The sequence below is a fragment of the Poromitra crassiceps genome (genome assembly GCF_964638095.1).
Source record: "Poromitra crassiceps genome assembly, chromosome: 10".
NCBI classification, from domain to species: domain Eukaryota; kingdom Metazoa; phylum Chordata; class Actinopteri; order Beryciformes; family Melamphaidae; genus Poromitra; species Poromitra crassiceps.
In genome coordinates, this window is record NC_139631.1 from 51,608,407 (window position 1) to 51,626,958 (window position 18,552).

General features: G+C 46.1%; 1 protein-coding gene across 6 annotated transcripts in view; it reads right to left on the bottom strand.

Annotated features, from left to right (window-relative positions):
- Positions 1 to 18,552, bottom strand: part of ncor2 (nuclear receptor corepressor 2) — a gene marked incomplete at its 3' end in the record, with an annotated part of 154,468 nt that overhangs the window by 41,602 nt on the left and 94,314 nt on the right. For 5 of the 6 annotated variants that reach the window (XM_083644614.1, XM_083644615.1, XM_083644616.1 and 2 more), the window contains exons 16-21: positions 14,351 to 14,493; positions 13,244 to 13,382; positions 10,941 to 11,146; positions 9,940 to 10,184; positions 4,491 to 4,611; positions 603 to 900 (exon numbers count right to left, since the gene is read on the bottom strand). In XM_083644614.1, the coding sequence (XP_083500740.1) occupies positions 603 to 900; positions 4,491 to 4,611; positions 9,940 to 10,184; positions 10,941 to 11,146; positions 13,244 to 13,382; positions 14,351 to 14,493 (1,152 nt within the window). The remainder of the gene's footprint in view (positions 1 to 602; positions 901 to 4,490; positions 4,612 to 9,939; positions 10,185 to 10,940; positions 11,147 to 13,243; positions 13,383 to 14,350; positions 14,494 to 18,552) is intronic. The other variant, XM_083644613.1, reaches the window with a different exon arrangement.

Here is an 18,552-nt window from a genome sequence, read left to right on the forward strand (position 1 = left end):
GCAGGCTATAAAGCTAGCTGTGTGCCCTGATGGGGGCGTGGCCTGCAGACTATAAAGCTAGCTGTGTGCCCTGATGGGGGCGTGGCCTGCAGGCTATAAAGCTAGCTGTGTGCCCTGATGGGGGCGTGAAGCTAGCTGTGTGCCCTGATGGGGGCGTGGCCTGCAGGCTATAAAGCTAGCTGTGTGCCCTGATGGGGGCGTGGCCTGCAGGCTATAAAGCTAGCTGTGTGCCCTGATGGGGGCGTGGCCTGCAGGCTATAAAGCTAGCTGTGTGCCCTGATGGGAGCGTGGCCTGCAGGCTATAAAGCTAGCTGTGTGCCCTGATGGGGGCGTGGCCTAGAGGGTATAAAGCTAGGTGTGTGCCCTGATGGGGGCGTGGCCTAGAGGGTATAAAGCTAGCTGTGTGCCCTGATGGGGGCGTGGCCTGCAGGCTATAAAGCTAGCTGTGTGCCCTGATGGGGCGTGGCCTAGAGGGTATAAAGCTAGGTGTGTGCCCTGATGGGGGCGTGGCCTGCAGGCTATAAAGCTAGCTGTGTGCCCTGATGGGGGCGTGGCCTAGAGGGTATAAAGCTAGGTGTGTGCCCTGATGGGGGCGTGCATACCATCCTTGTCCCCGGTGGACGGGCTCCGGGGGCGGATGCGAGGGCTGATGCTGAGGAGAGCCTCCCTGTCTCGCTCTGCCTGTGCTGGGTAAGGCTGCTGTTTGCCTGGCTGGCCTGGGAGCTGCTGCTGCTGTTGTTGTTGTTGCTGCTGCTGCTGTTGTTGCTGTTTGGCCTCTTGAGAGGACTCCCCGTGAGCCATGGTGATCTGTTGCTGGTACAGTGCCAGGGCATGAGGGGGCAGCACTGCCTTAGCACCCCCGCCCCGCTGACCGGCCTGCATCGCTGCCTCTGGCATCATCTACACACAGAGAGAGAGATGGGAAGCAAAAGGTTATACACACACAAAACACAAACATACCTAACAAACTCAGGCTGCTGTACCCAATAGTTCAGAGACATTCAAATATTCGTTCACAATAGAGACACTGCGGAGCGCGTCATCATTCAGAAACCATGCCCAAAACGGGGGGAAACAAACCCCCCCCCCCCCACCCCAATCCTGGCGTTCTCCTATGTCACGTGCATGGTCGCGTATTGCACACAAAGATCATATATACGGAGGATGAACACTCCAACTTACTTCCTTGACAGCTAGATCAAAAATGTTCTTCTCGACAATTCTCAATGGCCTCCTTGTTTTGCTCGGGAGTACAAAAAAACTTGAATTGGCGATTTTTTTTTACATTAGTTGTCTGGGCAGCCCACCCCACACACACGCTTTCCCCCGTGATGGCCGTGGCTTATTTCATGCAGTGTCTCTATGCTGACATGGGGGGGGGGGGGGGGTTATGGGGTTGGATCAGCATTCAAATACTATTTGTTTTATTATGGTTTTAATTAGGGATGCACCGATTGCAATTTTGTTGGCCGATTCCGATTTCCGATTTTTGAATAGTCTGACTTGCCGATACCGATTTTTGCCGATTCCGATTTTCTTTCTAAGAACAATAATTGACGGGTTATTTTTTGACGTTTTTTTTTTTTTTTACTTTGCTTTAATAGAAAATTAACATTCATGTCACATTTCTTATCATTTGCATGAGGTAGGATGATCTCACTCAAAAACATCTCAAAATAAAAGTGTTCCAGGTTACTGGACAGAGCTGTTCTTTTTTGTGTAAATACAATGAATATAAAACAATTAATTCCAGTATATCCCACAGCTATCATGCATTTACTTTTCCAAAAGAAAAAACGTGCAACAGAACAGGGGCTTCAGATGGAAAGTAGCCTATGGCTAAATCTGTTACAAAGCATATCTTCCCCTATGGGGTTTAATGTTTTTTTTGTATATGTCCCTGCCAAATAAACGAATAAAATAAAATAAATAAACGTCAAAATGTTATCCATGGACAAGGAGTTTATAGCCTATAGGTCTGGAGCCCAGAGACCTTCGAAGCCATGCCCACTCTACAGTTGTGGATTTGGCTGTTATTGAGTAGCCTAGATGAGGAAATGAGTTTGAGTTGACTCAGTTTGAATATCGTAGTTTACACACAGTCCGTTTTTTTAATCCGCCATTCGAAAAAAAATCATCTCGCACAGTAAACCTTGCACACTGGTCCGATGCGTTTTATTATTATGTTCGTCGTTCTATTCGCAATACGAAACAAAAGTCCTCTCCTGTATCCACGTTACAACGTGACTGGCAGATAGCAGCAGCAGCAGCAGGCAGCGGTGATGTGGAGTGCAGCTGGTCGCGGAAGAGGGGTGAGGTGAAGCGAGCCGCTCAGACTGCAGTGGACTCCAACCTACCCGGCTCCTCCAGTCCGCGGCTCCACACTGATGAAGACATGCTGTGGCATGTGTGTAGTGGCAGCTTTCGTTTTAGCAGCAACTCATCCGTCTCGGTCTCGCTGCTTTTGGGTGCGCGCACGTCACTTGAAAATCGGCTCACAGAATCGGCATTTTAGAGTGACCGGCGCAGATCACCGATCGAGGCCGATCACGTGGAAATCGGCCATTTCCGGTCACGTGCCGATCGATCGGTGCATCCCTAGTTTTAATTATTTTACACTAAGACAGACTTAAAATGTACTATGCTTGTCGTTCACCATTAAAGTGAGTCCAAGTGCAAGACCTTTACTACAGTATGTCTGGTATACTAAGAGGATTGCCAGTGCCAAGTTCAGTGCAGTCTGTGTGCAGTCTTGTGTGATTGTGTTTATCTTTATTGTTTCCATAGCAACATATTGAATGATTGAATGAACAAACTACTAGAGCTTCATGTACATGAATGGCTGATTGAGAAAAGCAGCGATCATCCTAGTCAAAGATTTGCACCGTGCAATTTTCACTGCAGCATTATTACATCCGACTAATCACTTTATTCAAATTGATGTTTTGTTGTTGTCATGACGACGTCACGGCAGACGTGATGACGTCACGGCAGACATTCGAACATTGGTGGAAAACCTCTATAGGATATCAGCCCTATAACAAACATATGGGCAGCCACATATCTGATGACAGCGACAGGCCTTCTTCCTTTGTATTGTAAAGCCTCCCTAAAGCCTGCCATCTTGTTTCTTCAGTCCAGATAATCTGCCCCCCCCCTCCTCCATCTGTCGTGCTTATCTCACAGAAATATGACTCAACTATTTCAGCTGCCATACTGTTATCTCTATGAGCAAAGAGCCAGGGGGCTGGCCTTGATACCACTGCAGTGTGTGTGTGTGTGTGTGTGCGTGTGTGTGTGTGTGCGCACGCGTGTATGTCTGTCGTGGGGGAAAATCTATTCTGTTACAGAAGCTGCTGAAGTCACAGATGTTTTCCAAGGACGGTGAAGCCAAGATGACTCCACCTCTCTGCTGTATAATGTGTGAAAAGAAAATGAAAAATACACAGACAATTCTGGGCCAAAATATTTGACTGGTACTCTAAAAGGAACACTCCACCCATTTTCAACCAGCTTTGTATCATTAGAACATCAGTAGTATATCAGAAAACTGTAAACGGTTTTGAAGTCTGTCATTTAATTTGACAGTTATTGAGTGTTAAACTGTGGACCAGTGACATCACTGGTCCACACTAACTCAAATTAATAACTCATTAACTCAAATCAACTCTCAATAACTGTCAAACTATTCATCATTCATCTAGTTTGACAGTTATTGAGAGTTGATTTGAGTTAATGAGTTATTAATTTGAGTTAGTGTGGACCAGTGATGTCACTGGTCCACACTTTAACACTCAATAACTGTCAAATTAAATGACAGACTTCAAAACCGTTTACAGTTTTCTGATATACTACTGATGTTCTAATGATACAAAGCTGGTTGAAAATGGGCAGAGTGTTCCTTTAAGGCCTACAAAGTAACCCTGCAGCCGGAGGCAGAACTCGCCATCTTTGGCTGCTCGGAGTCCTCTCTGAACTTCCCTACAGCCGTGCAGCAATCTCTGACGCTGGGGACAACTGTTGCTAAAAGACTGATTTTAAAGGAATGGAAGTCCTCCTCTTCACCTTCTTTTCAGGTGTGGCTGATGGACATGATCTCTGTTATACAGATGGAGAGGCTCAGGTTCCTGAGAGCCAACTCGCTCAGAAGGTTCTCAAATATCTGGGACCCCTTCTTGGCTTACTTTGACGAAGTCAAGAATGACTAGTGACTGAGGTTACTCGTGATGGACTGCTTACCTGGATGGTTTTCCATGGACCCCTTTCATAGGACTCAATGCATAATATATTGTATAAGCACATGGGCACATATAGGGCTGGTAGCACCACGTTACAATACTAATTGTCAAAGATGTGTTTTTTTGTTTGTTTTTGTTTTCCTGTGTCTGAGCTTGTTTGTTTATTGTTCTGTAAAAATTTGGGGGGGAAAATAGAAAAAAAAAAAGACAGACACACAGGCAGGCCGACACACAGTCAAAGCAGTGACTCACAATAGGTGGGATTGCAGCAGCCCTCTGTTTGAGCTGTTTCAGGTCCAGAGGCTTCTGCAGGGCTGAGGAGATGACCCCGTCGTGACTGTAGTTCAGCAGGCTGGGCCTTGGAGAGGTCATCCTGAAGATACAGACAGAGAGACTCATCACACACACAGTCCTTCATATGGCCACAGAGAGAGGTCATCCTGAAGATACAGACAGAGAGACTCATCACACACACAGTCCTTCATAACAGAGAGGAGGAGGGGGGGACTCATCACACACACAGTCCTTCATATGGCCACAGACGGCCTTCTCTGATGTGCTTTGCTCATAAACACAGACTGAGCCCGACTTGAATGTCACATTAGAGAAACACAGAGAGCGCAGAGAGGCTGTGCTTGTCTTTCCATCTCACAAGCCTACAGAAATATCCCCCGGCAGATCCAGGAGCTTCATACAGAGCATCTCTTACTGATGCAGATCCAGGAGGAGCTTCATACAGAGCATCACTTACTGATGCAGATCCAGGAGCTTCATACAGAGCATCACTTACTGATGCAGATCCAGGAGCTTCATACAGAGCATCACTTACTGATGCAGATCCAGGAGCTTCATACAGAGCATCACTTACTGATGCAGATCCAGGAGCTTCATACAGAGCATCACTTACTGATGCAGATCCAGGAGGAGCTTCATACAGAGCATCACTTACTGATGCAGATCCAGGAGGAGCTTCATACAGAGCATCACTTACTGATGCAGATCCAGGAGCTTCATACAGAGCATCACTTACTGATGCAGATCCAGGAGCTTCATACAGAGCATCTCTTACTGATGCAGATCCAGGAGCTTCATACAGAGCATCTCTTACTGATGCAGATCCAGGAGCTTCATACAGAGCATCACTTACTGATGCAGATCCAGGAGGAGCTTCATACAGAGCATCACTTACTGATGCAGATCCAGGAGGAGCTTCATACAGAGCATCTCTTACTGATGCAGATCCAGGAGCTTCATACAGAGCATCACTTACTGATGCAGATCCAGGAGCTTCATCCAGAGCATCACTTACTGATGCAGATCCAGGAGCTTCATACAGAGCATCTCTTACTGATGCAGATCCAGGAGGAGCTTCATACAGAGCATCACTTACTGATGCAGATCCAGGAGCTTCATACAGAGCATCACTTACTGATGCAGATCCAGGAGCTTCATACAGAGCATCACTTACTGATGCAGATCCAGGAGCTTCATACAGAGCATCACTTACTGATGCAGATCCAGGAGCTTCATACAGAGCATCACTTACTGATGCAGATCCAGGAGCTTCATACAGAGCATCTCTTACTGATGCAGATCCAGGAGGAGCTTCATACAGAGCATCACTTACTGATGCAGATCCAGGAGCTTCATACAGAGCATCACTTACTGATGCAGATCCAGGAGCTTCATACAGAGCATCTCTTACTGATGCAGATCCAGGAGCTTCATACAGAGCATCTCTTACTGATGCAGATCCAGGAGCTTCATACAGAGCATCACTTACTGATGCAGATCCAGGAGGAGCTTCATACAGAGCATCACTTACTGATGCAGATCCAGGAGGAGCTTCATACAGAGCATCTCTTACTGATGCAGATCCAGGAGCTTCATACAGAGCATCTCTTACTGATGCAGATCCAGGAGCTTCATACAGAGCATCTCTTACTGATGCAGATCCAGGAGCTTCATACAGAGCATCACTTACTGATGCAGATCCAGGAGGAGCTTCATACAGAGCATCACTTACTGATGCAGATCCAGGAGGAGCTTCATACAGAGCATCTCTTACTGATGCAGATCCAGGAGCTTCATACAGAGCATCTCTTACTGATGCAGATCCAGGAGCTTCATACAGAGCATCTCTTACTGATGCAGATCCAGGAGCTTCATACAGAGCATCACTTACTGATGCAGATCCAGGAGGAGCTTCATACAGAGCATCTCTTACTGATGCAGATCCAGGAGCTTCATACAGAGCATCTCTTACTGATGCAGATCCAGGAGCTTCATACAGAGCATCTCTTACTGATGCAGATCCAGGAGCTTCATACAGAGCATCACTTACTGATGCAGATCCAGGAGGAGCTTCATACAGAGCATCACTTACTGATGCAGATCCAGGAGGAGCTTCATACAGAGCATCTCTTACTGATGCAGATCCAGGAGCTTCATACAGAGCATCTCTTACTGATGCAGATCCAGGAGCTTCATACAGAGCATCTCTTACTGATGCAGATCCAGGAGCTTCATACAGAGCATCTCTTACTGATGCAGATCCATGAGCTTCATACAGAGCATCACTTACTGATGCAGGGAGTGATGGAGGAGAGTGTGTCCAAAAGGGCCTGAGATCTTGGAGGAGGAGCGAATCAAAAATTCATATCCTTATACCGCACATTTGTAGAAGGCACACAGCACACTGAATCACGGTAACACACACATTTGCAAGCACACCAACACAGGCGTGTGTGTGTGTGTGTGTGTGTGTGTGTGTGTGTGTGTGTGTGTGTGTGCACGTGTGCGCACACACACAAACACTCACACTGTTTGCTTTGGCACAGAGGGCAGTGTTTCCCTCGGCTCTGCCAGTACATGCAGTCTGCTGTCATGGAAAAAATTGAACAAATACCGTGCAAGACTAATCACCCCTCCCCCGCACTTTTTCACACACACACACACACACACACACACACACTTTTCTTGTGTCTGTTTTGAGACACACACACACACACACACACACCTATTCACATTCACACAAAAGCACAAACACAATCTGTGGCTGATAGGGAGAAGGAAAGCAACTTGCAGTGTACACCCAAGTGACTTGCCAAATATGGCTTCACTACTGTACAGTGAGTACACTGTAACTAGGCAACTAATAACAGTTGAAACCCCTCCCTGCTTTCTTTTCTGATGTCTCTGCTAGTCCAGAGACCAGCACAACCACTCCTCAACCAGCTGTAGGGACGGCAGTCACTGACAAGTTTCATCACGATGCCATATTATATTAATTATTTTACAACAATATGATATTTGCTGAGTCTGCCACGATACAATTCAGTGGCCTGCAATCAATATGAGACGATGTCATAAACAAATTTACAGCAACACAATCTGTTACATATATATCAACTCACAAAAAGCAACTAAAATAAGATTTGACCATTATTTCTGAACTCTTCCAGACATTTAAATGAAAAAACAATCAATTTTGTTAAAAATAAAAATAGACCTCTGTTGTTCACTATATAAAGTGCCTCGTTTCTCATGTTTAAATCAGCCCTCCGGTGTATTTTGTAATTTTTAAGCTATTTCATAGGTTCTTATGGAGTCATGTCCTGACAATGTTTATTAGCCACACTGTTCGACAAATGAATTAATTTTGTGCTCAAGTAAAAAAAAAAAAGAAAAAAAAAGCTGTTGCTAAAACGGAACGATGACGTACAACTCAATGGAACATTATGGTTATACGTCATGTCAATTCCATTCTGACTGAGGAGCTGGCATGTTAACTAGCTAGCTAGATGTTAGCTAGCTGTTAGCCTGCTGCTGTAACCACGTTCGCCAGGCTCAAAACGCCACTGAGTGACCAAAACATTGGCTTGTTAACCATTTGGAGTCACGCTCTTCCAATGAGACCATCAGCTCTGAAATCCATTGGCCAGCTGTTAATAATAAAGAAATACTGCGGCTTGCAGCTAAGCTAACGTTACGGAGGGGCACTTGCACTTTAGGTTGTAGCGCAGACAAAGAGCTAAGCTAACGTTACGGAGGGGCACTTGCACTTTAGGTTGTAGCGCAGACAAAGAGCTAAGCTAACGTTACAGACGGGAAGTTGCACTTTAGGCTGTAGCGCAGACAAAGAGCTAAGCTAACGTTACGGACGGGAACTTGCACTTTAGGCTGTAGCGCAGACAAAGAGCTAAGCTAACGTTACGGAGGGGCACTTGCACTTTAGGCTGTAGCGCAGCCAAAGAGCTAAACTAACGTTACGGACGGGAACTTGCACTTTAGGCTGTAGTGCAGCCAAAGAGCTAAGCTAACGTTACGGAGGGGCACTTGCACTTTAGGTTGTAGCACAGACAAAGAGCTAAGCTAACGTTACGGACGGGAACTTGCACTTTAGGCTGTAGCGCAGACAAAGAGCTAAGCTAACGTTACGGACGGGAACTTGCACTTTAGGCTGTAGCGCAGACAAAGAGCTAAGCTAACATTACGGACGGGAACTTGCACTTTAGGCTGTAGCGCAGACAAAGAGCTAAGCTAACGTTACGGAGGGCAACTTGCACTTTAGACTGTAGAGCAGACAAAGAGCTAAACTAACGTTATGGACGGGAACTTGCACTTTAGGCTGTAGTGCAGCCAAAGAGCTAAGCTAACGTTACGGAGGGGCACTTGCACTTTAGGTTGTAGCACAGACAAAGAGCTAAGCTAACGTTACGGACGGGAACTTGCACTTTAGGCTGTAGCGCAGACAAAAGAGCTAAGCTAACGTTACGGACGGGAACTTGCACTTTAGGCTGTAGCGCAGACAAAGAGCTAAGCTAACGTTACGGACGGGAACTTGCACTTTAGACTGTAGCGCAGACAAAGAGCTAAGCTAAGGTTACGGACGGGAACTTGCACTTTAGGCTGTAGTGCAGACAAAGAGCTAAGCTAACGTTACGGAGGGCAACTTGCACTTTAGACTGTAGCGCAGACAAAGAGCTAAGCTAACGTTACGGAGGGCAACTTGCACTTTAGGCTGTAGTGCAGACAAAGAGCTAAGCTAACGTTACGGATGGGAACTTGCACTTTAGGCTGTAGCGCAGACAAAGAGCTAAGCTAACGTTACGGAGGGCAACTTGCACTTTAGGCTGTAGCGTAGACAAAGAGCTAAGCTAACGTTACGGACGGGAACTTGCACTTTAGGCTGTAGCGCAGACAAAGAGCTAAGCTAACGTTACGGACGGGAACTTGCACTTTAGACTGTAGCGCAGACAAAGAGCTAAGCTAAGGTTACGGACGGGAACTTGCACTTTAGGCTGTAGCGCAGACAAAGAGCTAAGCTAACGTTACGGAGGGCAACTTGCACTTTAGACTGTAGCGCAGACAAAGAGCTAAGCTAACGTTACGGAGGGCAACTTGCACTTTAGGCTGTAGCGCAGACAAAGAGCTAAGCTAACGTTACGGATGGGAACTTGCACTTTAGGCTGTAGCGCAGACAAAGAGCTAAGCTAACGTTACGGAGGGCAACTTGCACTTTAGGCTGTAGCGTAGACAAAGAGCTAAGCTAACATTACGGAGGGGCACTTGCACTTTAGGCTGGGGAAAAAAGCAGGAAACTTTCTCCATTGGAAATGATTATATTCTGCATTTTAAACACCTAGGGGGGGGTACCAACAAACCCATCCCTGCCATAACTCCTGCTGTGAGGTCCTACCTGTTCTTCTCTGTGTTGTCCGCCTCCTCCACCTCATCGGCGCTGCAGGTGGCACTAGAGTCACTGTCACCGTGGGAGCCTGTGTTGGCACTGTGGTCCCTCTTGGAGGCCTTGGTGGAGCTCTTGACGTCCTCTGGCTCTGTGGTGGGAGGCTTCTTGTCTGTGGCCTCGCTGGCTGGCAGTGCAGGCTGCGGGGGCTGAGGCTGCTCCTTGCTGGGTTCACCTGCCTCGGTCTTCAAGTCCAGCTGAAATTACATTTCCACAGTATTAACCTACATTAAGTGTAGGCGGGACCAGAGACTGGGAGGAATTTGATTGGACAACAGGCCGCTAGAGAGGCGGGACCTAACGTTTGGGGAGTTTGATTGGCCCGTTGAAAGGTTCACGAGAACAAACCAAACGGAGTGTGACAGCGATCAGTTGTATGCTAGCCTCACTACTGTAAGTAACGTTAGCCTCCATTCAGTTGTGGAGTACTAACAGTACTAACCCTCGAGCTGCCGGGGGTAGAGGAAGACGAGGGAGAGGACGACTATTTGGTCAAACATGTACAGTGTACATGTTTACTCAAACATGTACAGTGTACATGTTTACAGTGTACATGTTTACTCAAACATGTACACTGTACATGTTTACTTAAACATGTTTGAGTAAACATGTACAGTAGTGTACATGTTTGAGCCTTTGCCCACCACACAAACATCTTAGCTAGTTAACGTTAGCTCTGTGTCAACAGTGCACAGTTGCCGGAGTATACAGTTGGAGATTGACTGACAGCTGTCGGGTGTCATGGTATTATTGGTTGAAATTTGGTAGTACATGCTGACGTAAGCGCACTGTAGATTTCATTTTGAATGAAGAAAACCTGGTTGAATTTCTTTGAATCCAAATAAATTGGGTTTTTGTGATTGTTTTTGGGCATACATTGTTAAATAGGTGCACTCTATGACCAGGGATGTGATCTAAAATAGTGAACAAGATATTTTCAGCAGGACTTTCACCTCCTGCTTGATGGGGGTGTCTGGGTCTCCCTGGCCTGGGGAGGGCTTCTCCTCGCCTGCCTGGCCCAGGTCTGAGCCGGCCGCCTCCTTGTCGCTGGCGTTGGAGCTGTCCTTGGTCCTGACAGAGACCTCCTCCTTAGCCTTGCTGTCCTCTGAGGAGCGAGGGGAAGGCAGGCTCTCTGTGTCCGAGCTGTTGTTGGCTCCACCTGGCCGGGGCAGGAGACAAAGACAAACAGGGCCAATAAATGACAATGTGCATGGTCTGTCCACTTAAACTTAATGACAATATACACGCTGTATATTATATAATATATTATTATATAATATATATTATATAATATATATATTATATTATTAATATAATAATATATATATAATTATATATAATATATTATATAATATATATATTATATTATTATACAATATACACGCTGTCCACACCATACAGCGTGTATATTGTATGAAATACAAAAAGATCTATACAAAAAAACATCTCTATCAAAAATATATCCATATCATAAAATAAATAGAAGGCAAAAAAAATCTTAGTGCCAACTAAGGGCCTGTGTCCATCTAGCGTCTTTTCATCAGCTCCGGCGGTTTCTTTCAGTTGTTTCCAATGAGGAGAGAGCGTATGTGGGCGCACACGGACGTCTAGAGAAAGTGCGCTGCGTCCAGCGTCTATTTTCACAGCGCTCCGGCGTTTTTGTGCGCCCGACTCCCAGCGCTCCCAGCTGAAAATATTTTAACTTTTCAGAAAGACGCTGGTGTCGGGTGCTCCTTTTCTGGCAACTAATCATATTGAAAAACTATCGCAACAGAGACAGAAAGGGCAGTGGGCACTGGGCAGTGGTGGCCAAATGGTTAGAGGAGCGAGCTTGTGACCGGAAGGTCGTCGGTTCAATCCCCGGGACCGGCAGGATAAATCTGGGTGGGGAAAGTGAAAAGGCAGCGCTTGCCCCTCCCTCATTACCACCACTGAGGTGCCCTTGAGCAAGGCCCTTATCCCCCAAAAGCTCCAGTGGAGCTGATCAGTGGCCGGCAGATCAGACTGTGGTTGTACTGGTCAGCTTCCAGGTGTGAATGTGAACAGGGCGCTCCTGAAAAAGAGAGCATTGCTCTCAGTGAGACTCCCCCTGTATAAATAAAGGTTTAAAAAAAATTAAGAAAAAAGGCTCAATTGTGGGAGCAGATTGGCTTGACACTTAATATTTCTGGTGAGTGTTGAGCTAAATCACTGTATGTGTGTTGTTTGCTGATGTTAGCTGTCAGCTATCAAGCTACTACCGCACTGAGCTAACGTTAGTTTCAGACTGCTTCCTTGTTTTATTGTGCGCTGAGATCAGCGCTTCCCAGCGTACTTCCAGCGTTTAACGATCGGAAAAAGACGGTTGATGGACACAGGCCGTTAGCAAGTATAAATTGATACACTGTGCAATTGTATTTTTTTTCATCCTGTATTTCTATATTGACCGACTGATTGATTGTACAGTATTGCTGCCTTATGCAACACAACACTGAAGAAGGCTATTGGCTGAGTCCATTGTTGTTGCTCTGACCCAGATTGCTTAAGAAAAAAGCTCAAAGGACACAGAGAGTGGCGGGCCTTCTCCTCTCTGGCCTCGCACCTAAGTTGTGCTCTGTGGGGCTGAGTGATGCTGGCATTGGCTGAGGCAGGAGACAAAGGCAGAGACAGCAGCAACGGATCAGATGAGGAGGGTGGCCTCATCTCGTAAATCATGTTACGTCTTCCTCGTCTCTTTCTGCCAAACCAGATTGTTCAAAGTGCCACTTTTGTGCCTAATCAGGTTTCAGTGTACAATGAGGAAGAACACAAAACCAATTGGGCTGATGGGGGGAGTCCCCCCGGGCCTTCAGCACTCTATTGTGAAAATAGAGACTATACACATATATCAACAAACCACAACAGCGTTCTCAGGGCTGGGTTATGTGTGTCGCTGTGGAACATGACTCTCCAAGACAACGGTGAGGAGCAGCGAGTCCTGAAGACATCTCCGTTCCCCTCTGCTCACTATGTCTCACAAAACACTGTGACACACTGAACAACTCACCTTCACCAGAAGTAAATGCCAATCTAGCCAATCTAATATTTTTATACCACTTTATTACTTCAAACATATATACCAAGAAGGGACAACTTCCCAATAAAAAGAAATCCCTCAGTGGTTAAATGCAAGTAAAAAAAAAAAAAAACGAAAACAGAAAGATGATGAGCTTTGACTGAGACAGCGTTGTGTTTTGGTGTAGCTTTGGTGTAGCTCTAGGGAAGGGCCTAACGTTACCTTCTCCATCGTCGGGCGCCTCCTCCTCGTTACCACTGGCCCCAGAACCCTCCATCTCCTCCTCTTCGGCTGCAGACCGGGTGCTGGCCTCCTCGCTCTGCAGAGCTTTGCCCTTACGCCGGGCCTTACGCTCTTTCTCCTGGGTCAAAACAAACAGCCACTAAAGAAACTCGCCCACAAGCACTCGTCCAACTTCTTGGTGGCACAAACACTAAATCAGTGTCGTTAAAACGCTTCAAATTATTGCTGCCATTTTCAAAATGAAAAGACCCCCTCCAGTCAGTTGTTCTACCTGTTGAACCAGTTAGTGTTCTATTTCAAATGTTCTATGTTTGCTGCTGTATAGACGCTGTTCACGGAGGGAACAGTTTGAAACCTAGCTTACTTCTTGTCAGCTACTGTATTAGCAAACACTGCAACAGGAAGTAAACTGGGGGCAATTAAGAATGTTATGTTGTCAAATTAAAAGCGTGCATAGTCGCACGTCATCACAATCTGTGCTATACACCAAGGAGAAGCAGCGCAAGTTACGCCGGACACAGTATTCCCTCTGTAATGTTAGCTTAGCTGTTACTCCGGACACAGTATTCCCTCTGTAATGTTAGCTTAGCTGTTACTCCGGACACAGTATTCCCTCTGTAATGTTAGCTTAGCTGTTACGCCGGACACAGTATTCCCTCTGTAATGTTAGCTTAGCTGTTACGCCGGACACAGTATTCCCTCTGTAAGGAACGAATTCCACCCAAACCTAGTCCGCAAAAAAAATAAAAAAAATAATAATCGAAAAAAATCCACGTGATCGAATTAATTCCTCAACGATCAATTATCGATTATCGATAATTGATGAACATCCCTAGTCCGAATGGAATTGATTGATTTATTGATCATTACGTATGACTACAGCATTCCATCGAGTCGTAGGTCATCGTTCCATTTTAGCAACTCATTTTGAACTTGAGCACAAAATTAACTTCTTTGTCAACAAAAATGTAGGGAACAGTGTGACTAATCAACACTGTGGGAAATATATGAAAGATCTTAAAGCTGACTGAATACACTGGAGGGGGCTTTGAGAGTGGAGCTTATCTGTCTCAAAAAGTCGCTTACCGATTTCATTTTATGCTGCTGAAGAATCTCGTCCAGTTTCTGCCTCTTCTTGTAGTTGAAGTAGAAGTTCTTGCACTGGGACACAGTTTTGGAGCCCACCATCTTGGCGATGGCGGACCAATTCCTACCATATTGGAGAAGGCCTGGAATAAACAGAAGGACAGACGGAGGGATGAGGACACAGGGCAGGGAGGGACAGGATGAGGACACAGGGCAGGGACAAAGACCTCATGGACATACATGGATGATGTGGAGTCTTTAACTACAAGCAGCAACTGAGATGATCATCCACAGGCAATCTTCTGTGTACAGGTGCAGAAAAATGGATGAAAATTGCGCAGATTGTACACTGCACTCTATCAAAGTGCAGTGTGTGTGTGTGTGTGTGGGGGGGGGGGGGTCTTTTGTGCTGTTTCTAAACAGCTGTCACAACTGTAGTTCAGCCCAGGAGGTTAGTTCACTTCACATCGATCGCTGTCCAACACAGAGAGACACTCACAGCTCCCAGCACAAGCATGGCTGCCTGCCATGTGCTTCTGAGGCAGAGAGAGAGAGAATAGAGAGAGAGAGAGAGAGAGAGAGGCAGAGAGAGAGAGAGGCAGATAAAGGACAGAGAGAGAGAGAGAGGCAGAGAGAGAGAGAGGCAGATCAAGAATAGACAGAGAGAGAGAGGCAGAGAGAGAGAGAGAGGCAGAGAGAGAGAGAGAGGCAGAGAGAGAGAGAGGCAGAGAGAGAGAGAGAGAGAGGCAGATAAAGAATAGACAGAGAGAGAGAGAGACAGAGAGAGAGAGAGGCAGAGAGAGAGAGAGAGAGAGAGAGAGAGAGAGGCAGATAAAGAATAGGCAGAGAGAGAGACAGAGAGAGAGAGAGGCAGAGAGAGAGAGAGAGAGAGAGAGAGAGGCAGAGAGAGAGAGGCAGATAAAAAATAGGCAGAGAGATAGAGAGAGAGCGATAGAGGCTGAGCGAGCGATAGGGGCACCGGACTGTCAATCAAACTAATGACATCACTAACTCTCACTGCTGGGGTCACTATGTGTCACATTCTGTCCGACTTTGATGTGACCCAGTTCCAAGAAGCCCCGGTCCTTTAGCCAGTCAACCACATGACTGTGCCTTACACACACACACACACACACACACACACACACGCTCCGTGTGCGTGTGCTAAAGCAGTGTGAGTGTAAGTGAGAGTGAGTGAAAGAGAAAGACAGATAGTGTAGAATGTGCTCCCCCCTGGAGTCTGCAGTTAGCTAAGGGCAGCTCATTAACAGCTTACGCCACCCACTCATTTCCTGTGCCAGCCTGACGGCTCCTGGCGGCGGGACAACCTCTCGAGGGGGCGGGGCAGCCTCTCGAGGGGGCGGGGCAGCCTCTCGAGGGGAGGAGGGGGGGGGGGGGGGGGTGTCTTATCAGCAGGAAGTGAGCCAACACCTCCTGGGATAACCTTGGACATGGGTTCACAGGTCCCTGCATCTCATCGCTTAATGGAGGCAGAAGAACATGCTGTCATTTGTACTGCTTTACTACTTCTTAGTTAGGAGACTGTCGGCACAGCTAAGTGCTAAGTGCTAAGTGCCATATCCCCTCTTCATGAGCCGGGATCAGCGTTTGACATAGGAGGGATACGCCGATAACAGCAGGGACATCACTGCATGTAAACTCCCTATCCTGTTCACTGTTAGCATTTGTTCCATTTCTATGGTCATATGGTCATAAGCATGTATTTAGTTGATATTAATATGCACATAACAAGCCCTTTCTAAATAATGACCGTAACAGGGATCTGAGGTGGTACACCAGAAAACTGTTTACATGTGAAAACTGTCATTCAGTTCAATCTATTCTTTGCAATAGCTTGATGTTGTCTTCATCTGTACAGCCAACACAAGTCAAACATCACCTCCGTCACACTTCACGCCTACTGAGAGAAAGAAGCCTCCTGCCAAAAAGAAAACCACGCTACATCTAGCGAATGTGGGAAGACGTGCGAGTATTCACTGCCGTGCCAAGCAGATATCAATGGCGGTATAAAAGGAGCTAGCGTAACATGCAAAGACTGAGCTGTCTGTACCGTAACAGGCAAAGACTGAGCGGTCTGTACTGTAACATGTAAAAGACTGAGCTGTCTGTACTGTAACATGCAAAGACTGAGCTGTCTGTACTGTAACATGCAAAGACTGAGCTGTCTGTACTGTAACATGTAAAGACTGAGCTGTCTGTACTGTAACATGTAAAAGACTGAGCTGTCTGTACTGTAACATGCAAAGACTGAGCTGTCTGTACTGTAACATGCAAAGACTGAGCTGTCTGTACTGTAACATGTAAAGACTGAGCTGTCTGTACTGTAACATGTAAAGACTGAGCTGTCTGTACTGTAACATGTAAAAGACTGAGCTGTCTGTGCCGTAACATGTAAAAGACTGAGCTGTCTGTACTGTAACATGTAAAAGACTGAGCTGTCTGTACTGTAACATGCAAAGACTGAGCTGTCTGTACCGTAACATGTAAAAGACTGAGCTGTCTGTACTGTAACATGCAAAGACTGAGCTGTCTGTACTGTAACATGCAAAGACTGAGCTGTCTGTACCGTAACATGCAAAGACTGAGCTGTCTGTACTGTAACATGCAAAGACTGAGCTGTCTGTACTGTAACATGCAAAGACTGAGCTGTCTGTACTGTAACATGCAAGGACTGAGCTGTCTGTGCCGTAACATGCAAAGACTGAGCTGTCTGTACTGTAACATGCAAAGACTGAGCTGTCTGTACTGTAACATGCAAAGACTGAGCTGTCTGTGCCGTAACATGCAAAGACTGAGCTGTCTGTACTGTAACATGCAAAGACTGAGCTGTCTGTACTGTAACATGTAAAGACTGAGCTGTCTGTACTGTAACATGCAAAGACTGAGCTGTCTGTACTGTAACATGCAAAGACTGAGCTGTCTGTACTGTAACATGTAAAAGACTGAGCTGTCTGTGCCGTAACATGCAAAGACTGAGCTGTCTGTACTGTAACATGCAAAAGACTGAGCTGTCTGTGCCCTAACATGCAAAGACTGAGCTGTCTGTACTGTAACATGCAAAGACTGAGCTGTCTGTGCCGTAACATGCAAGGACTGAGCTGTCTGTGCCGCAACATGCAAAGACTGAGCTGTCTGTACTGTAACATGCAAAGACTGAGCTGTCTGTACTGTAACATGCAAAAACTGAGCTGTCTGTACTGTAACATGTAAAAAACTGAGCTGTCTGTACCGTAACATGTAAAAGACTGAGCTGTCTGTACTGTAACATGCAAAGACTGAGCTGTCTGTGCCGTAACATGCAAAGACTGAGCTGTCTGTACTGTAACATGCAAAGACTGAGCTGTCTGTACTGTAACATGTAAAAACTGAGCTGTCTGTACTGTAACATGTAAAAAACTGAGCTGTCTGTACCGTAACATGTAAAAGACTGAGCTGTCTGTGCCGTAACATGCAAAGACTGAGCTGTCTGTACTGTAACATGCAAAGACTGAGCTGTCTGTACTGTAACATGTAAAAACTGAGCTGTCTGTACTGTAACATGTAAAAAACTGAGCTGTCTGTACCGTAACATGCAAAAGACTGAGCTGTCTGTGCCGTAACATGTAAAAGACTGAGCTGTCTGTGCCGTAACATGCAAAGACTGAGCTGTCTGTACTGTAACATGTAAAGACTGAGCTGTCTGTACTGTAACATGTAAAAGACTGAGCTGTCTGTACTGTAACATGCAAAAGACTGAGCTGTCTGTACTGTAACATGTAAAAGACTGAGCTGTCTGTACTGTAACATGCAAAAGACTGAGCTGTCTGTGCCGTAACATGTAAAAGACTGAGCTGTCTGTGCCGTAACATGCAAAGACTGAGCTGTCTGTACTGTAACATGTAAAGACTGAGCTGTCTGTACTGTAACATGTAAAAGACTGAGCTGTCTGTACTGTAACATGCAAAAGACTGAGCTGTCTGTACTGTAACATGTAAAAGACTGAGCTGTCTGTACTGTAACATGCAAAAGACTGAGCTGTCTGTGCCGTAACATGTAAAGACTGAGCTGTCTGTACTGTAACATGCAAAGACTGAGCTGTCTGTACTGTAACATGTAAAGACTGAGCTGTCTGTACTGTAACATGTAAAAGACTGAGCTGTCTGTACTGTAACATGCAAAAGACTGAGCTGTCTGTACTGTAA